General features: G+C 41.9%; 1 protein-coding gene across 1 annotated transcript in view; it reads left to right on the forward strand.

Annotated features, from left to right (window-relative positions):
• Positions 1–20419, forward strand: part of dnah3 (dynein axonemal heavy chain 3) — a 191003-nt gene that overhangs the window by 150028 nt on the left and 20556 nt on the right. The window contains exons 43-49 of the mRNA XM_043712084.1: positions 1819–1942; positions 3524–3680; positions 7245–7388; positions 12959–13625; positions 14414–14579; positions 15724–15940; positions 18605–18787. Of these exons, the coding sequence (XP_043568019.1) occupies positions 1819–1942; positions 3524–3680; positions 7245–7388; positions 12959–13625; positions 14414–14579; positions 15724–15940; positions 18605–18787 (1658 nt within the window). The remainder of the gene's footprint in view (positions 1–1818; positions 1943–3523; positions 3681–7244; positions 7389–12958; positions 13626–14413; positions 14580–15723; positions 15941–18604; positions 18788–20419) is intronic.

Consider the following 20419-nt stretch of genomic DNA (forward strand, 5'->3'; position numbering starts at 1 on the left):
TACTCTTTTCCAGATATAAACATTCATGTGAACAGCAGAGCAAGGCTAAAAAACACATTCCATTCTGGTTACATACAGATAAGAAGATTCACACGGGGAGGTGTGTAATAAGATTCACACGGGACTAAGCAACACCTCCATTCCGGTTAGATTCACACATGTATTGGGACATAATTTTTAACCGTTTCACCACACATGGTACCACTCAAGAGGCAACATTTGATTTTCAAGTTGTAAAATACTCTTGGTATCTGGATGTAGGTTTGCTTGCTGAGCTGTGATGTTCGTTTTCAGATTTTTCATCGCCATACTAAGTAACATCTTCAGTGAGTCTCCGAATGAAGCACTGGTGGTGTAGCCCGCTTTCTATTTATAGAAAGGTTGTACACAATAATACCTTTACTAGCATAAAATTCACTAAAGAGGAGGAAAACAACAACAAACTGCCATTCCTAGATGTCACGGTAGAGCGAACAGCCAATGGGGAACTTCAAACCAGCGTCTACAGGAAAACAACACATACGGACCAAATACTGAACTACAGAGCTTCCACAAATGAAGCTGCATTAGAACATTATTTCAACGAGCCACCACACACTGCAGCACAGAGGAATTACGCAGAGCAGAGGAAGATCACCTATACAGTGTATTTAAAAGGAATGGGAACCCAATGAACGCAGTCTGCCGATTTCTCAGCAACAAACCCAAACAATGAGACAAAACACGTCCAGAAACCCGAGCCATTCTCCCCTACATCAAATACATCTCGGAAATGACTGCCAGACTATTCAGACCCCTTGGCATCATGGTAGCCACAAACCCATCAACGCGCTAAAACAGCAGCTAATGAACTATACAGACAACAAGCAAAGCTAATGTGATTTACAAAATACCTTGTAAGAACTGTAACAAACACTACATTGGACAAACAGGCAGAAAACTAGCCACCAGGATACATGAACATCAACTAGCCACAAAACGACATGACCCTCTCTCGCTAGTATCCTTACATACAGATGAGGAAGGACACCACTTCAACTGGGACAACACATCCCCATCCTAGGACAAGCCAAACAGAGACATGCACAAGAATTCCTAGAAGCATGGCATTCCAACCGGAACTCTATCAACAAACACATTGACTTGGATCCCATTTACCACCCCTGAGAAAAAGAACAGGAAATAACATCGCCATCAGAAATGATGTCACCACAGGAAATGACATCACCAACCCAAGGAAACTCAAACATATAAATAGAAAGTGGGTGACACCACCAGTGCTTTATCCGGAGGCTCACTGAAGATGTTGTCTAGTATGGTGATGAAACGTCTGAAAATGAACCTTCCAGCTCAGTGAGCAAACCTACATCCAGAACCTCAACCTGAACTACAAATCTTCTCAAAACACTTGGTATAGCAGTCCATCAGTTCACAGATCCAAAGAGAGAAAAATATATTATCACTTACAACCTGCTGTTGGTGTCAGTTTTAATTTAACAGCTCATTTTATAGTAATTCATAACAAAATCCTTTCCATGGGAAAATGCCTAAAAACAAATATCTAGAAATGTGGTGAGGCTTTTGAAAAATAATGGGCAGCAAAGTCAGTGGTGCAAAATTATGGGAAAATCACCTGGACATTGACATTACGTTGTGCTACTTATAGGTGTTGGGCTTTTTGACCAATGTGAGGTGATAAAGCTAGCAGTGTTTGTTTAAACACAACTACAAAGCTTTTAGTTGAGTATCACAAGCTGTAAAATCCAAGTTGTTGCTGTCCAGTTTCTCCAGATGCTACTTCTCTGCTTTACCTCACAGGCCGTTTCACTCGCCATCTGAATATCATCTCCATCGATTCATTCGATGACGATACTATGATGAAGATTTTCACTTCCATTTCGGATTGGCACTTTGCGAAAGGATTTGAAAACACCTTTCTACGGTAGGGATCAACAAATTTCAATGAAACAAAATCAAATGGGGGTAGGTGGGAAGGTTTACATGTAGGCTACAACCCTTGACTCTCTCAAATATCACTCAAACTGCTGCAATGGCTCTGAACTGCCATGTTATATGACACCTAATATTAATTAACTACATATCCACAGTGTGATTTGCCCCAGGGGTGGGGGTGGGTGTGCTGCATAGTGTGATTTGCCCCGGGGTGGGGGTGGGTGTGCTGCATAGTGTGATTTGCCCCAGGGGTGGGTGTGGGTGTTCTGCACAGTGTGATTTGCCCCAGGGGTGGGTGTGGGTGTGCTGCACAGTGTGATTTGCCCCGGGGTGGGGGTGGATGTGCTGCACAGTGTGATTTGCCCCGGGGTGGGAGTGAGTGTGCTGCGCAGTGTGATTTGCCCCGGGGTAGGGAGGTGGGTGTGCTGCACAGTGTAATTTGCCCCAGGGGTGGGGGTGGGTGTGCTGCACAGTGTGATTTGCCCCAGTTCTCCAACACATTGTCTGACAGTGTAGTGAGGCAGGTTCACGCGAGTGGTTAGGGTCTGGAATGGACTGCCTGGGAGTCATTGTATTATATTCCCTACAGTATGGAAACAGGCCCTTCAGCCCAACCAGTACACACCGACCCTTCGAAGAGTAACCCACTCAGACCCATTTCCCTCTGACTAATGCATCTTACACTATGGTGCTGGAAAAGCACAGCAGGTCAGGCAGCATCCGTGGAGCAGGAAAATCAATGTTTTGGGCAAAAGCCCTTATTCTTGATGAAGGGCTTTTGCCCGAAACATCGATTTTCCTGCTCCTCGGATCCTGCCTGACCTGCTGTGCTTTTCCAGCACCACTCTGACCTAAACTCTGGTTTCCAGCATCTGCAGTCCTCGCTCTAACACTATGGACAATTGACACGGCCAATTCACCTGACCTGCACATCTTTAGATTGTGAGAGGAAACCGGAGCACCTGGAGGAAACCCGCGCAGACACAGGGAGAATGTACAAACTCCACACAGACAGTCACCCGAGGCTGGAATTGGACCTGGGTCCCTGGTGCTGTGAGGCAGCAGTGCTAACCACTGAGCCACTGTGCCACCTTAAACAGGCCCTTTGGCCCAACAAGTCCTTGAGTGGTTTTCTAAAGACAATTGGATTAATTGGACAATTGAAAAGAAGAGATTTACAGGGCTATGAGGAAAAGGTTGAAGAATGAATTGAGATGAATTGCTCCTATAGAAAGCTGGGCCAGTGTGATTTGTGCCAGAGGTGGGGAGGGAATGTTGGATGGGGCACGGTGTGATATGCTCTAGCCCTGGGGTGTGGCGTGCGGTGAAGAGTGTAATTTGCTCTGGAGTGGAGATGTGGGGGTGGAGGATGCTGCACAGTTTGATTTGCCCCAGGGATGGGGACATTGGGAGGTGCTGCATGGTGTATTTTGCCCCGGGGTGGGGACGTGCGGGGTTGCTGATCAGTGTGATTTGCTCCGGGTCTCCCACAAATTTCCAGGTTGTACTTGTTGATATTGAGTGGCGACAGGAATTTTGGGTGAAACTGTCAAACTCTTCTCTATTTCAGGTTGGGTAAGATGATGGTACAGGCCACCATGGCAGTTTATAAAGCTGCAGTAGACAACTTCCTTCCAACCCCTTCCAAATCTCATTATGTGTTCAATCTGCGAGATTTCTCTCGAGTGATTAAAGGAGTGCTTTTGTGTCCAAATACCCATCTGAAAGTAAGTGATCAGACCTTCTTATAGTCCGTTCAAACCCACACACCTTGTAACAGTTGAATGGGACTTCAGGAAAGTAGTTGTATAAAATTATCAAAATCTATTGTGTAAACTAAAAGTAAATCGTTTGCAAAAATGTACCATCCATCTACAGAATTTCAATTAAATTTGCTTCTGAAATATAAAACATCACTTCTAGTGTATACCACTGCTGCATGTCCCTACCAAACCTTATTCCACTATGGCCCATTGAAAATTGTTGCTATCTTTCAATGAGAGCTGTGAGAGTACCATAGGGGGTATGTTAGAGTGGGAGCACTGCTACAATAACTCAATCCATTGCTGCCTCCGAGTTCAAGACCCTCGCTATGTGATACTGCTCAGCATTCTGATTCCACTGTGGAAGCACAGATCGGGATGCTTTGACCTTGGTAGAATTAATTGAAGAGTTGTGAAACAAAACTGAGGCTTACACGACTCACAGGCAGAAGAACCAACCACACATAATGTCATGTAATGTTCAGAGCTGATGCCAGAAGAGCAGGCCTACTTTGAGAGTATTAATTTCTGTCCTTGAAAAGGCAAATGTTTATTCTCCAAACATCAGGGCTAATCAAACAGGAAAGCTGCAGGATAGATAACATACAGCGTAACAACTCACCCTGGCTCCTTGGACAGCACTATCCAGACCCACAAGCACTACTCCCAGAAAAATATAAAGAAAAGTAAGATAAAACATGAGAAAAAACTAGTACAGTATATAAAGACAGATAGCAGAAGTTCCTGTGAATATATAAAATAAAAAGAGTGACTAAAGTAGACGTTGGTCCTTCAGAGGATGAGAAAGGGCATTTAGATATGGGATATGATGAAATGGCTGAGGCATTGTATAGGTGTTTTGTATCGGTCTTCACAGTGTGGGACATGAATAACATGCCGGTAATTGACAAAAAGACGAAGGTAGATGAGGACCTGGAAACAATCATTATTACGGAAGAGGTAGTGTTGGGCAATCTAAGGGAGCTAAGGATAGACAAGTCTCCTGGCCCTGATGGAATGCATCCCAGGGTACTAAAAGAAATGGCGGGAGAAATAGCAAGTGCACTTGTGGTAATTTTCCAAAATTCACTGGACTCTGGGGCAGTCCCAGCAGTTTGGAAAACAGCAAATGTGATGTCACTGTTTAAAAATGGAGGTGGACAAAAGCTGGGGAATTATAACCCAGTGAGGCTTAACTTTTGTAGTGGGAACATACTCGAGTCTATTATCAAGGAAGAAATAGCAAGGCATCTGGATAGAAATTGTCCTATTGGGCAGATGCAGCATGGGTTCATGAAGGGCAGGCCAAGCCTAACTAATGTTTTACAATTCTATAAAGAAATATGAGCACAGTGGACAATGGGGACACAGTGGATGTGATGTACCTAGATTTCCAAAAGGCCTTCGACAAGGTCCTGCAGAAGAGGCTGCTCCATAAGGTGAAGATGCATGGTTTTAAGGGCAAAGTATTTGCATGGATAGAGGATTGGTTGACTAACAGGAAGCAAAGAGTGTGGATAAATGAGTGCTATTCTGGTTGGCAATCAGTAACAAGGGGTGTGCCTCAGGGATCGCTGTTGGGACCACACTTATTTACAATGTATATAGATGATTTGTTTTTGGGACCCCTTGTACGGTGTCAAAATTTTACGATGATACTAAGATGAGTGGCAGAGCAAAGTGTGCAGAGGACTGTGAAACTTTGCAGAGGAACCTAGATACTTTAAGTGAGTGGGCAAAGGTCTGGCAGATGGAATACAATGTTAATAATTATGAAGTCATCCATTTTGTTAAGAATAACAGTATAAAGGACTAGTACCTGGATGGTAAAAAGTTGCAGCATGCTGCTATGCAGAGGGACCTGGGTGTCCTTGTGCATGAATCACAGAAGGTTGGTCTACAAGTACAACAGGTAATTAAGGCAAATGCAATTTTGTCCTTCATTGCTAAAGGGATTGAGTTTAAAAACAGGGAGGTTATGTTGCAGATGTACAGGGTACTGGTGAGGCCATACCTGGAGTACTGCTTGTATTTTTGATCTCCTTACTTGAGAAAGGATGTACTGGCACTGGAGGGGGGTGCAGAGGAGGTTCACTAGGTTGATTCCGGAGTTGAGGAGGGCTGGCTTATGAGGAGAGACTGAATAGACTGGGATTATATTCATTGGAATTTAGAAAAATGAGGGGGGAATCTTATAGAAACATATAAAATTATCAAGGGAACCGATAAGATAGAAGTAGCGAGGATGTTTCCACTGGACAAGACAGCACAGCCTCAAGATTAGGGGGAGCAGATTTAGGACTGAATTGAGAAGGAACTTCTTCACCCAGACGGTTGTAAATCCATGAAATTCCCTGCCCAGTGAAGTAGTTGACTAAGTTCCTGAGGAAGGGCTTATGCCCAAAATGTCGATCCTCCTGCTCCTCGGATGGTGCCTGACCTGTTGTGCTTTTCCAACACCACACTCTCCACAGTGAAGTAGTTGATGCTACTTCAGTAAATGTTTTTAAAGCTAAGGTAGGTTTTTTTGAACAATGAAGGAATTAAGGGTTACGGTAAGAGGGCAGTTAAGTGGAGCTGAGGCCACTGAAAGGTCAGCCATGATTAGATTAGATTAGATTACTTACAGTGTGGAAACAGGCCCTTCGGCCCAACAAGTCCACACCGATTCGCCGAAGCGCGACCCACCCATACCCCTACATTTACCCCTTATTACCTAACACTAAGGGCAATTTAGCATGGCCAATTCACCTAACCTGCACATCTTTGGACTGTGGGAGGAAACCGGAGCACCCGGAGGAAACCCACGCAGACACGGGGAGAACGTGCAAACTCCACACAGTCAGTCGCCTGAGTCGGGAATTGAACCCAGGTCTCTGGCGCTGTGAGGCAGCAGTGCTAACCACTGTGCCACCGTGCCGCCCTAACATGATCTTGTTGAATGGCGAAGCAAACTCGAAGGGCCAGATGGCCTACTCTCCTGCTCCTAGTTCTTATTTTCTTTTGTTTAGGAAGGATAACGGCACATGGGAACACCACCACCTGCAAGTTCCCGTCCAAGCCATTCACCATCCTGACTTGGAAATATATTTCTATTCCTTCACTGTCGCTGGATCAAAATCCTGGAATTCCCTCTCTCTGGCCCAAAAAGTGCAAGGGTTCAAGAAGATACCTCACCACCTTCTAAGAATCATATAGTATCATAGAATCTCTACAGTGTGGACTTTTGGTCCATTGAGTCCACACTGACCATCTGAAGAGCATTCCACCCAGACCCAACCCCAATCCTGTAATTCCGCATGGCCAATCCACTTAACATGCACATCTTCCCCAAGGCAACTAGGGATTGGAAATAAGTGCTGGCTGAGCCATGCTACCCACATCCCATGAATGAATATGGAAAAAAAGGTATTTTAAATTGTAGCTGGACTTATCTCCAGTAGTAGTGTTCTTCAATCCTAAAGCTCGGCCTCAGCTGTTTTTGTGTTAAGTGTTTTAGTGATATGCTGTTTATGATTCCTTTCCCAGGAGGGAGATAAATTGATTCGTCTCTGGATTCATGAAGTTTACAGGGTTTTTTATGACAGATTGATTGCGGATGATGATAGAAAGATATTTTTCCAAATAATTAAAGAAACCACCTCAAACTTCTTCAAACAGAGCGTTGATAAGGTAATTTCTGGTCTTGTTTTATTTTTGAGATGTTTAAAATTGCTGGGTCCTACGCATAATTTTGCACAAAGAACAAGGAAAATGTTTTACATAATAAGTTCACATCCATTCCCTATCATAATATCATGGGCGGCACGGTGGCACAGTGGTTAGCACTGCTGCCTCACAGCGCCAGAGACCCGGGTTCAATTCCCGACTCAGGCGACTGACTGTGTGGAGTTTGCACATTCTCCCCGTGTCTGTGTGGGTTTCCTCCGGGTGCTCCGGTTTCCTCCCACAGTCCAAAGATGTGCAGGTCAGGTGAATTGGCCATGCTAAATTGCCCGTAGTGTTAGGTTAAAGGGGTAAATGTAGGGGTATGGGTGGGTTGCGCTTCGGCGGGTCGGTGTGGACTTGTTGGGCCGAAGGGCCTGTTTCCACACTGTAAGTAATCTAATCTAATCTAATCTAAAAATAATATTATAATTGCATTTTTCACATACTGCTTTGCAAATTGTTGTACCATGTGCCAAATCCCTTTGATTTGTTTGATTTACTTCATTGTATTGATAAATAATCCAGTGCCTAGCATCTTATGTCATGCAACAGAAAGGGAGATGATGGCCTAGTGGTATTATCATAAGACTATAAGACATTAGACATTGGAGCAGAAATTGTACCATTGAGCCCATTGAGTCTATCATGGCTGGTAGGTTTCTTAGCCCTATTCTCACGCTTTCTCCCTGTAATTCTTGATCCCCTTGACAATCAAGAACCCATCTTTCTCCGTCTTAAATATACTCAATGACCTGGCCTCCACAGCCTTCTGTGGCATTGAATTCCATTGATTCACCTCTCTCTGGCTGAAGAAGTTTCTCCTTATGTCCATTCTAAAAGGCCTTCCCTTTACTCTAAGGATATGCCCTCGGGTCCTGGTCTCTCCTACCAATGGAAACATCTTCCCAACATCTACTCTGTCCATGCCATTCAGTATTCGAGATGTTTCAATTTTCAGGTAAAACCCATCCAATTCACTAATGCCCTTTTGGGAAAGAAACTGCCATCCTAACCTGATCTGGCCTATATGTGATTCTAGACCTACAACAATGTGATTGACTCTTAACTGCCCTTGGGGCAATAAATGTTGGGCTGAACAGTGATGCCCATATTCCATGAATGTATTAAAAAATGCATTTGGCCCCTTGAGCCTACTCCCTCATTCAATTAGGTCATGGTTGATCTGATTTTAACCTCCTATCCCAACCCCACTTATCAAAAATCTATCAACCTTTATTTTAAAAATATTCAAAGACTCTGCTTCCACTGTCTTTTGGGGAAAGGTGTTCCAAAGGCACGGAATCTTTGAAAGAGAAGAAGAAAATTGTCCTTTCTTTATTTCACATGGATGGCTCCACATTTTTAAAGAGTGGCCCTTAGTTCCAGATTCTCCCACCTGAGGAAACATCCTCCCCACATCCATCCGGTCAAGTCCTCTCAGGATCTTTTAGTTTTCAATCAAGTCACCTCTTACTTTTCTTAATTCCAGTGAATACAAACCTAGCCTCTCCATAAGGCAACCCACTCATTTGTGATCTTAGTCTGGTGAATCTTTTCTGAGCTGTTTGTACTTTATTTGCATCCTTCTTCAAATAAAGTGGTCAATATGGTGTAGAGTACTCCAGATGTAGCCTCATCACTGTCCTGTGAAACCCCATGTGATAGGGGAGGGGGGGATTAAGCTGTGTAGCTTTGAGCCAGTACTCTGCAGATTATGTTGGTTCTGTTGGGCAAGGCATCACTGCCTGAATGGCCTGTGCATTAATCCTCAATCATAACAGTGAAGAATACTGGCTGAATTGCACAGTATTACCTGCCTCTATGAGGAAATCAGCATATTTAACCACACCATTAATACACATCTCCCCTGTTTATTTCCTAATTTTGGCTTCGCCATTGGAATAATTCAAGTTCCTGGCATCCACCTTTAGAATGCCATTGAGGAAACCCAAGCGGATGGTCATTTCCCCACTTGTGTCAGCAAATGAATTCTGAGAACAACCAAGGGCTCCCATCATTAGGCAAGTAATTTCTCAGAGTTGCTCCTGCCACAAACCACACCATTCTGTCTGAAACATTTCACTCCAGTTTTCTGTCCCTTGCCAATATGTTAATTGGTAGTATGTGTTGTAAGTGATGATGTTCTGCCGCTTGTTATGGACCAGACCGAACCCCCTTCAAATACGTCAAGGAGAATAGCCTAGAGAGCCTAGCCTTTTCTTATTTAAAGTGTAAGGTGCTGTGTTCCTGATGTAATCTGATTGGTTACATGATTTGGCTTTAAGCAAATCACACTTTAGTCTCATCATTCGGTCAAGATACAAATGAAAGGAAGAAGAATTGGTCTAACTTTATTGGAAAACTGAAAAGAATAATAGATCATTTAACTACTAAACATCAACAGTTTCCATATAGTAACATCCCATAAACATACCCTGGGCAAAGGTAAATTCAGTAAAATAAATTATGTCACATGCAGTGAGAACTCCTTCAATCCAAGAGGAAAGAACATCAAGAGAAAATACTGGCAGAAAGAGAGAAAGAACTGAAGCATTTTTCTGTAACAGGAAAAGATGTATGGCAGCTTCAAAATCCTAACAACTATTGAAAGCTAAACTAAAACACTGCTTCTGTGGGAGCCAGACTCCACCCATTCAGGCTGCTTCTATTGTTCCAACTTAAAAAAACGCAAAGGCCTCACAAGTTGTTTACTCTATTGGTTTGAAATAGACTGCTCAATGTCTCTGTCTCAGCCTCTCTTCCGAATAAAAACCAGGACAAAATACACCTCTTAAAGCCACAGTATCATCACAGTCTTACAGCCCAATTTAGCATGAAGGTAATTTCAACCTATTTAAATTTAGAGCTTAGATGAAAATGGTGCTTGAGCAAAGTTGTGCAAGCAGTTATTACAAATATTCAGTTAGACAGCCACTCTGTCCCATCGTGTTAACTGGCATTTTTAATTCAAAGTCTTGATTTTAAACAGTGTCTGTGAAGAAGGCGACTATATGGGCAATGGATAAGGTATTCACCTGGAAAGAGTTTTCACTCAAGGACTGAAATAGGCAGGACACTAGCACCTTGAAAAAATGATCCTGATTACAATTAACTTTCAGTTCTGTGTTTGATTGTCATTAGTGCTGGTTCTTCATGTTGTAACAAATGCTCTGTCGCAGTTACATTGTGTTTAATGTTACGTTGTGTGTGATAAAACATAGAACATTGAACTGTACAGGTCACGTACAGGTCGTTCAGCCCACTATGTCTGGGCCAACCATTATGCCATTATAAACTAATCCCAACTGCCTGCACTGGGGTGGCACGATGGCTCAGTGGTTAGCACTGCTGCCTCACAGCACCAAGGTCCTAGGTTCGGTTCCAGCCTCAGGCGACTGTCTGTGTGGAGTTTGCACATTCTCCCCATGTCTGCATGGGTTTCCTCCAGGTGCTTTGGTTTCCTCCCATAGTCACAACGATATGCAGGTCAGGTGAATTGCCCATAGTGTAAGGTGCATTAGTCAGAGGGAAATGGGTCTGGTGGGTTACTCTTCGGAGGGTCGGTGTGGACTGGTTGGGCCAAGAGCCTGTTTCCACACTGTATGGAATCTAACCTGGCCCTTATCCCTGTATTTTTTGTCTGTTCATCTATCTGTCTAAATACCTTTTAATCATATCTGTTTCTATCATCTTCCCTGGCAACACATTCCAGCCTTTGGTGTAAACAAATTGCCTCGCACATCTCCTTTAAACTTTTCACTTCTCATTCTAAATCTATGCCCCTAGTATTTGTCATCTCCAACTTGGGAAAAAGACTCTGACTATCCACCATATCTATGCCTCTCATAATTATCTATACTTTTATCAGGTCACCCTTAGCCTCCAACATACTAGCAAAAACAATCCAGGTTTGTCCACCATCTCCTTATAACTAATACACTCCAATTAAGTAATATCCTGGTAAACCTCTTTTGCCCCCTCTCTAAAGGTAAACACACCATACACTTTCTTTACCACCTCCACATATGTTGCCACTTTCAGAGAGCTATAGACTTAATCTACGTATAACCTCCGTTTATCAATGATGATAAGAGATGCTGGGAGACCTGCTCCAAGCTCTAAGGCTCCAACTTCTTAGCAGAACATGAACATGGCTTACAGAGATGAGTCATGTCACAGCTTACTTCTGAGGCTCATCTAGATTATTAACAAACTCAATCTGTACATAAAGGAAAGAACCTGACATACTTTTTGTTTCATTCACTCATGGATGTTCACGTCACAGACTAGGCCAGCATTTATTGGCCATCCCTAATTGCCCTAGAATTAAGATGCTTGCTAAACTATTTCAGAGGACAGTTAAGAGTCAACCACATTGCGAAGTATTTGGAGTTAGCTCAGAGTAGGTAAGGCTGCAGCTTTTCTCCCAACAGCACACCTTTGAAAGAGATGAACTTTTTGCAATAATCGACAATGGTTACATGGTGACTATCAAACTGGCTTTTCATTCCAGACTTTCTTTTATTGATTTCAAATTTCACCATCAGTTATTGCGGGATTTGAATCCACACCCCAGAACAGTACCATAAGGTTCTAGACTATCAGTCCTATGACACTACCACTGCCTCCTGAAAGAATGCAGCAAATCTCCAAGATTTTAGCTAATTCTTCCAAAGTGGTTTCACTTTTTCAGGGACTTTTGTCATATAGAATTGTTTGATCATTCAATCACTTACTGTGTTACTATTTAAACCTTGGTTTTGAAATTAAGCTCTGGTACACTATTTGTGGGCGGCATGGTGGCACAGTGGTCAGCACTGCTGCCTCACAGCGCCGGAGACCCGGGTTCAATTCCCGCCTCAGGAATCTGAGTCTGCGTGGGTTTCCTCCGGGTGCTCTGGTTTCCTCCCACAGTCCAAAGATGTGCAGGTCAGGTGAATTGGCCATGCTAAATTGCCTGTAGTGTTAGGTAAGGGGTAAATGTAGGGGTATGGGTGGGTTGCGCTTCGGCAGGTCGGTGTGGACTTGTTGGGCCGAAGGGCCTGTTTCCACACTGTAATCTAATCTAATCTACACTACTCCAGGAATGATTAAAACAGTCACTTAATCACCCTGCATTATTCTAGTGAAGTTGCTAACACAGGATGGATATATTGCCTACATTGGACATGTCCAAGTAGAATTTCAAATGAATATATCATGAATACATAATATCAGGACTTATCTTTCTTGTTCTGTAGTTCCTGTTATTCTCAGCAGTTTGAGACCCATTCAGCTAATGAGTGAGGTCATTTATCTGGAGAATCTCTTACAACCTAAACAAAAAAATGCTTTCATCTAACATTCATATGTATGCATTTCCAGCAATGATTCCTTGATGGGGACAGGAATAGTTCGATTTTATTCTTTCTCTTCCTCTGGTGAATAATGAGCATGGTTATTTTAGTACTGAAATAAGCTAATTTGTCTGTGCTTTAATGAATTAAACACACACAACCAAATCTCTAACAATCCGTTTCCATCCATTTGTATAGGTTTTGAGCCATTTGACTCCATCGGGGAAAGTTACTGATGACAATATTCGCAGTCTATTTTTTGGGGATTATCTAAAGCCAGATTCCAGTGCAAAGGCTTATGACGAGATTGTAGACTTAAAACAACTTACATCAGTCATGGAATATTATCTGTCAGAATATAACAATGTCAGTAAAGCTCCAATGGCCCTGGTTATGTTCAGGTTTGCGATAGAGCACATCTCAAGAATATGCAGAGTGCTAAAGCAGGACAATGGCCACTTACTTCTGGTTGGTGTTGGCGGGAGTGGCAGACAGAGTGCAACAAAGCTGTCCACTTTCATGAATGAATTCAATCTCTTCCAAATTGAAATTTCAAAGAACTACGGCAAGAGTGAATGGAGGGATGATGTTAAACAGATAATGATCAAGACTGGAGTTGATGGCAAACAGACTGTCTTCATGTTTAGTGATAGTCAAATTAAAGATGAGTCATTTGTGGAAGACATCAACATGTTGTTGAACACGGGAGACGTACCCAATATCTTCCCGGCAGATGAGAAAGCTGAACTCCTTGAAAAGATGCAAAGTGTTGCCAGGACTGATGGAAAGAGAATTGAGGCCACTCCGCTGTCATTATATAATTACTTCATTGAAAAAGTAAAAGCTAATTTGCACATTGTATTAGGTAAGAGCTTATATCCCTACATTGCAATAGTAATGGTTAAGTAAGTACTTTTTAAATTTGTTCATGAGAGGTAGGTGTTGCTGCCTGGGCCAGCGTTTATTGCTCATCCCAATGAGAAAGAGATGGTGAGCTGTCTTCTTGATATTTTGGGGGTTATAAAGCATTTTGGTACATCTTTCGGTCATGGAAGATGTACTACAATGTAGGTCTTTATTTCTACACATCCTTCCATATCTCCCTCAGTTTGGTCTGCACTCAATGTTAATTCAATTATGGTAGATCATGTGGTATAAATCGACCAAGTTAGATCGGAATTAAAACTGTTAGTGTCACAAGAGTGGATCCAATTTGAATCTATTTCTGAGCAATCTAGAGTAATTTGCCAAGGGCTTTTCTGCTGCACGATTGGCACCAGATGATTTTATTCTTTTTGTCCTGAAGATAGACAATTTTCTATTAACCTAGGCATCAGTAGCAAAGTAGTATCACAAAATAAAAATGTACTGTGAAATTTTAGTAGCATTGCCTAATTTAGCCAAGCAACAATGGTGGAATAAATTGATTACATAAAGAAGATTATATACCCATAACGTTCTATGTTCTAAAACCAGAAACTCTGCAACTTGAAAACTGATGCTTTTCCCCTCAGAATAAATCCCCTGGCTTTTAGCTAAGGATTTAACAATGTAGGAAAAGTGGTACTCTGGTTTGAAATGAGTTATTTTTGCATCAGAGTTGTTTTGACCCTGCTTTTCCTGCAGTGTCTAATGGGAAATTTTGTTTTACAGTCTTGAGTCCAATTGGAGATGCCTTTCGGAATCGTCTGCGAATGTTCCCATCACTTATAAATTGCTGCACCATTGATTGGTTCAAGGTTTGGCCAAGTGACGCTTTAGAAATGGTGGCACACAAATTTTTGGAAGATGTAGAATTGGAATATGAAGTCAGGAAAGAGTAAGTTTGCAGGTGACATTTAATTTCAAAGCAGTAACTCATTTCTGCACAACATTAGAAACAACATTTTGAGATGTCTGTCCATTTAGCCTTTACCCAAATAGTAGTGAATGCTACATGACAACCTGCCCTAACATGGTTTACTGTGTACTGAACATTGAGCAGTGGTGGGGAGCAAACATGAAAGTATTATGTCAATGAAATGCTAGTATGTGGTCAGTTAGCTCAGTTGGCTGGACTGCTGAGGTTACCATGCAGGACTTTCCTTCTCAAACTCTCTCCTTGCCTGACTCTCAGGTTAAACTACTGCTAATTGTTGCTCTCTTTGATGAGAGAGTAGCACTATGGTCTTCTGGGACTGTGGTGACTTTACCTTCAGAATATGGTCAACTATGACATAATCCACAGTGTTTTGTTAAATGAAGCTGACAGGACAACACAGAAAGAGTGTGCTATGGTCACATTGTAAAGGACAATATAAATATAAAGCATGTTGGCTTTTGAAGTTCTGCTCCTGAAAGAGATTGTATATCTAGCTTTTAAATTTAAACAACTTTGTGAACTTTTTAGAGGGAAAATTGCAGTGAAGGTGCCATGTAATCATCCTGCAGTTATATTATTAGTTTTACAGCTATTAGAATTTCCCCACACATATTACAATTATTTTTGATATAAAGAAATTCACTTTCCTACCTTCAGTGTTCCAGGTGATGTTCTAAATTACATTTTTGAGATTTTATTTATTTATTTCCTCATGGAATGTGTGTATCAGTGGCTGAGCTAGCCCTATTCCCCATCCCTAATTGCCCTGGAGAAAGTAGTGGTGATAATTGACAACACTGTCCATCTGTTAATTTAATCATAGTCCAGCCCATAGTTTTCAGACTAAACTGATGCCTGAGGATCTTACTTATATATTTTTTTAACCTGATCATTATAATTCTTACAAGTGTGCCATTTTCTCAAAAAGAAATGCAAAAACTAATTAAGAAACGTTTTACCGTTTGTGAACGCTGATTAACTAACTGTGTGGTACTATCATGGCTTTTTAACATTTGTGTTAAAATAGTTGTAAATACATGTGATGTGTAGACAGAACTACCACTGTGAACATTAACTTTGCTGATCCCCTTGTTTTTTACAGAGTTGTTGGACTGTGTAAGTATTTCCAAGAGAGTGCAAGAACTCTTTCAACTAAATATTTCTCAACATTGCGAAGATATAACTATGTGACACCTACTTCCTACCTGGAGTTAATCCTGACCTTTAAAGTTCTGCTTAATAAAAAGAGGCATGAAGTTGATCTGATGAGAAACCGTTATCTTGTTGGTTTAGAGAAACTAGAGTTTGCATCTTCACAAGTGAGTTTGCTGACTGACTTAGTCTTTATCATTCCATCATTGATTGTTTTATTTATATTGTCTGAAATGGCCTGAGATTTACTTTCTATGGACAGGTGTTACAACATGACGGTGAATCGCTCTGTTAATTAAACCAAACAACTAGAAAAGCTCACCTCCCCTCGTAATGTGTTAAAATATGAGTGACAGAGAACTCCCAAATTCCACTATTTAAAGAAAATAATACCAATTTATTTTTAATTCTTCAAGTGAATGTTAAACAACAGCTATTCATAACTCTAAGACCCCATTTCTCTTAACTGATTATTATCAGCCTCCAACTCAATAACAATATACTGTTCCAATAAAACACTTACTAAAATTACATCAACTTAATTTCAAAACCACACAACCGCTGCTGTCTTCTATAACTTCACTCTTCTGTCTGCTGAATTCCCTGGGTTGTCTTCTTGCTTTTTAACTGTGAGTATGTTTCATGTGAAAAGGTACCTTTGATAGAGAGTGTTTCCTAATTTTTTAGATCTATCTCCAATTTTCAAAATGTCCACATTTTTATGTGGACATCAGATCACCTCTTGGTTTGATGTTGGCAAAACAATAAATTCAAATTTGATTAGTTTTTAGTATCCTGTGGCATAATTTAAACTGATTGGCTACATCCGAATTGTTGTCAAAACAGCAAACAAAACTCAGGTATCCATTTCACAACCAATTGTTACACATTTTCAATTTTCCAATACACTCTGAGGCTGCCATCTAGTCATATACACAGGTGCTTGTAATCTCTCAGTTCAGAACAGCATTCACTGTCTCTTGAAGGTACAGTACATGCCTTCAACTTCATAACACAGGCAATTATGAAGAACATTACAAATGCATAGGGGGGGGGGGAGAAATGTCTTTATTATAATTCTTTTGGTACACATGGGATTTCCTTGTGGTAATGTGAAAATGGGTTAATAACAAAGGAGCTTGTAGCATCAAAAAGCATATCCCTCTGGTGCCTTGCTGACCTGTTTCATCCAATGGCACTACTTTTGATGTTTGAAGCAGTGCATATATTGGAGCACCACCACCTTTAAGTTTCCCTCCAAGCCACTCCTCATTGCTGACTTGCAAACATCGACGACCCTTCACTAGGTCAAAATCCTGAAATTGCCTCCCTATGGCATCATGGCAGGTGGACTGCAGTGGTTCAAGAAGAGAGATCACCACCACCTTCTCAAGAGCAACTAGGGACTGGCAATAAATGCTGGCCCAGCCAGCAACGCCCACAACCCACTGATGAATATATATTTTTAAAACATTTGCTTTGAATTTGTCCTTTTGAGTTGGGTTTAATGTGGCACAGAGGCTGTTTTTATTGGGCCTTTTTGGCCAGTGGTGACTTACCAATTTTCCAAATGGAGTACTATGAGCAACATAGGATCCTAACACCACTCAACACAATCTACTGGCAAGATAATGACCAATGAGCTTTAATTGTTAATGTGTCAACTATCCAGTGATATAAAATTATCCTTTTGACTGTTTTGTTGACAGTTTCTTTTTCCAATTGGTTTATGCACTTTTTACACACGTTCATGTCTCCTTTTAAAAAAAACACTTAGTGCATTTTACTTCTGTTGAAGGGCACCTGAAGGTGTACCAGTTGGGGAAGCGATGGCTCAGTGGTATAGTGGCTGACAAAACCAGAAGTTTCTGGAAAAGCTCACCAGGTCTGGCAGCATCTGTGAAGGGAAATCAGAGATAACATTTCAGAACTGGTGACCCTTCCTCAGAACTAGACTGATAATCCAGAGATCCAGATAATATTCTGGGAACCCAAGTTTGAATCCTGTCATGGCAGATGGTGGAATTTGAATTTTTAAAAGATCTGGAATTAAGAGACTAAAAAAAAAACCCATCTGGCTCACTAATGTCCTTTAGGGATGGGAACTGCCATCCATACCTGGTCTGGTCTACATGTGACTCCAGATTCACAGCAATGTAGTTGACTCTTTATTGCAATTAAGGATGGGTAATAAATACTGCCTCACCAGTGATGCCTCATCCATTGAATGAATAAAGAAATCATATCCAAAAATGGTCATTACCCCTCTTTATCTATCCCAGCAATCCTACAAAGTTTAAACCTGTTCATACCAGGTCAAATCTGCATTCACCATATTTCTCACTCCTTGTTGATGCAAATCTGACTCGAGGGCAGATGCCTCTCTGAACCGTGGGATGTGCATTTTGGAATCGTCCCCATTTCCTTCTTTCCTTCACCATGAAAATAGCGTTTGAGGATGGGACTTTTGAATTCCAGTTTCAGAGCCATTTTTGCAATGACAGAGGCTCTCTGTTTTTGTGAAAGTTCAGGTTACTAGGTTCACTACTTAATCAATAAAAGTAAAAATTGGGAATTTCTGTAACAGGCTGGAAGTACGTTCCATGAGTGTGCCATCAGTGTTAATTCAATTAAAGAAACCTTGGATCTGCTTTATTTTGTAATCTTAAGAAACAGACTTGTAAATTCTTTCCACATCATATTTAGCCTTCTACTGTTTCAATAGAAAAGATCAGTTGTATGTGGCCATTTGTACATTGTACACAGTTATTTTCAGTTGTTGCCTTGTATTATACATCAGTAATAGACACGGAATTGTGCCTCACTGTTAGGTGTCTGTAATGCAAAAGGAGCTAACAGACCTGCAGCCAGAATTGATTAAGACTTCTGCTGAAACTGACAAGATGATGATAAAAATCGAGGAGGAAACTGTTGAGGTTGATGCCGCAAGAGAGTTGGTGGCAGCAGATGAAGCTGTGGCCAATGAAGCAGCAGCGGCTGCACAAGAAATTAAGGTACAACACACTGAGTCTTCCTGTAATTGTTGCAAAATCCTGCCACACAATTTTAACAGGGATTTTCCAAGTTACCTTCTGAATTGTTATATGGGAAAATAGGAGCAGGAGTAGGTCATTCAGCTAATTGAGCATGCTCCACCATTCAATCTGATCATGGCTGATCATTCAACTCAGTCCCCTGTTCCTGCTTTCTCCCCATACTCTGTGATCTCTTTAGTTCTAAGAACTGTGCCCATGTGGAGTCTCAGGTAGACAGGATAGTGAAAAAGGCATTTGGTATGCTTTCCTTTATTGGTCAGAGTGTTGAGTGAAGGAGCTGGGAGGCCATGTTGTGGCCGTACAGGACATTGGTTAGGCCACTTTTAGAATATTGCGTGCAATTCTGGTCTCCCTCCTATCGGAAGGATGTTGAGAAACTTGAAATGGTTCAGAAAAGATTGACAAGGATGTTGCCAGGATTGGAGGATTTGAGCTAAAGGGAGAGGCTGAACAGGCTGGGGCTGTTTTCCATGCGGTGGGTGGAGGCTGAAGGGTGACCTTATAGAGGTTTATAAAATCATCAGAAACATTCTTCCAGTGTTTATCCTGTCTAGTTCTGTTAGAATTTTGTAAGTTTCTATGAGATTAGAATTAGGTTTATAGTAACATGTACTCAAGTACAGAGTTTATAATGTCACCCCACACAGTGCTATCCAAGGTACAAAGTAACTTCTTGTCCCAACTTTATATGTAGACTCCCCCTCATTCTCTAAACCCCAGTGAATATAGTCTTGCTATCCAGGAATCAGTCTGGTTTAGTGTAATTTTTTAAATGTGTAAAGCCAGTGTTGCTATTATAATTGCAAATGTCGTAAAATATTAACATAGAATTAGAATTAGGTTTATTGTCACATGTACTCAACTTACAAAAGAACAGGAGTACAGTGAAAAGTGTACAATGTCCCCAACACACACATTATCTTAGGCACTAAGTACTGAGCTATAAATCTTGGGTGCAAAAATAGAGAAAAATAAAGAAAAAACATTACATTACACATAAACACGGTATAAGTTAGGGAAATAAGAAATAAAGCTAAAAAAGATAGACATTACAGTCTTTCTATAAGGGCTTCCATATGGCTTCATCTTCGCTGTGGGCCCACTAGCTACCGTCCTTGCTCAGCTTCGCGCTACTGGACATCCCCACTACTACTCCAGGTGGCTAATCATCTCCAATTTACTCTGGCGCCTGCTGCCCCCACTCTGAACCGCTGACTATCCCCGCTGCCCCCACTCCAGGCCCCTGGCTGTCCCCACTCCAGGCCCCTGGCTGTCCCCACTCCAGGACCCTGGCTGTCTTCACTCCAGGCTCCTGACCGTCCCCACTCCAGGCCCCTGGCTGTCTCCACTCCAGGTCCCTGGCTGTCTCCACTCCAGGTCCCTGGCTGTCTTCACTCCAGGCTCCTGACCGTCCCCACTCCAAGCTTCTGACTACCCGCACTCCAGGCCCCTGACCATCCCCACTCCAGGTCCCTGGCTGTCTCCACTCCAGGCCCCTGACCGTCCCCACTCCAGGTCCCTGGCTGTCTCTACACCAGGCCCCTGACCGTCCCACTCCAGGCCTCTGACCGTCCCCACTTCAGGCACCTG

This window comes from Chiloscyllium plagiosum, chromosome 21, assembly GCF_004010195.1.
Source record: "Chiloscyllium plagiosum isolate BGI_BamShark_2017 chromosome 21, ASM401019v2, whole genome shotgun sequence".
Lineage (NCBI taxonomy): Eukaryota > Metazoa > Chordata > Chondrichthyes > Orectolobiformes > Hemiscylliidae > Chiloscyllium > Chiloscyllium plagiosum.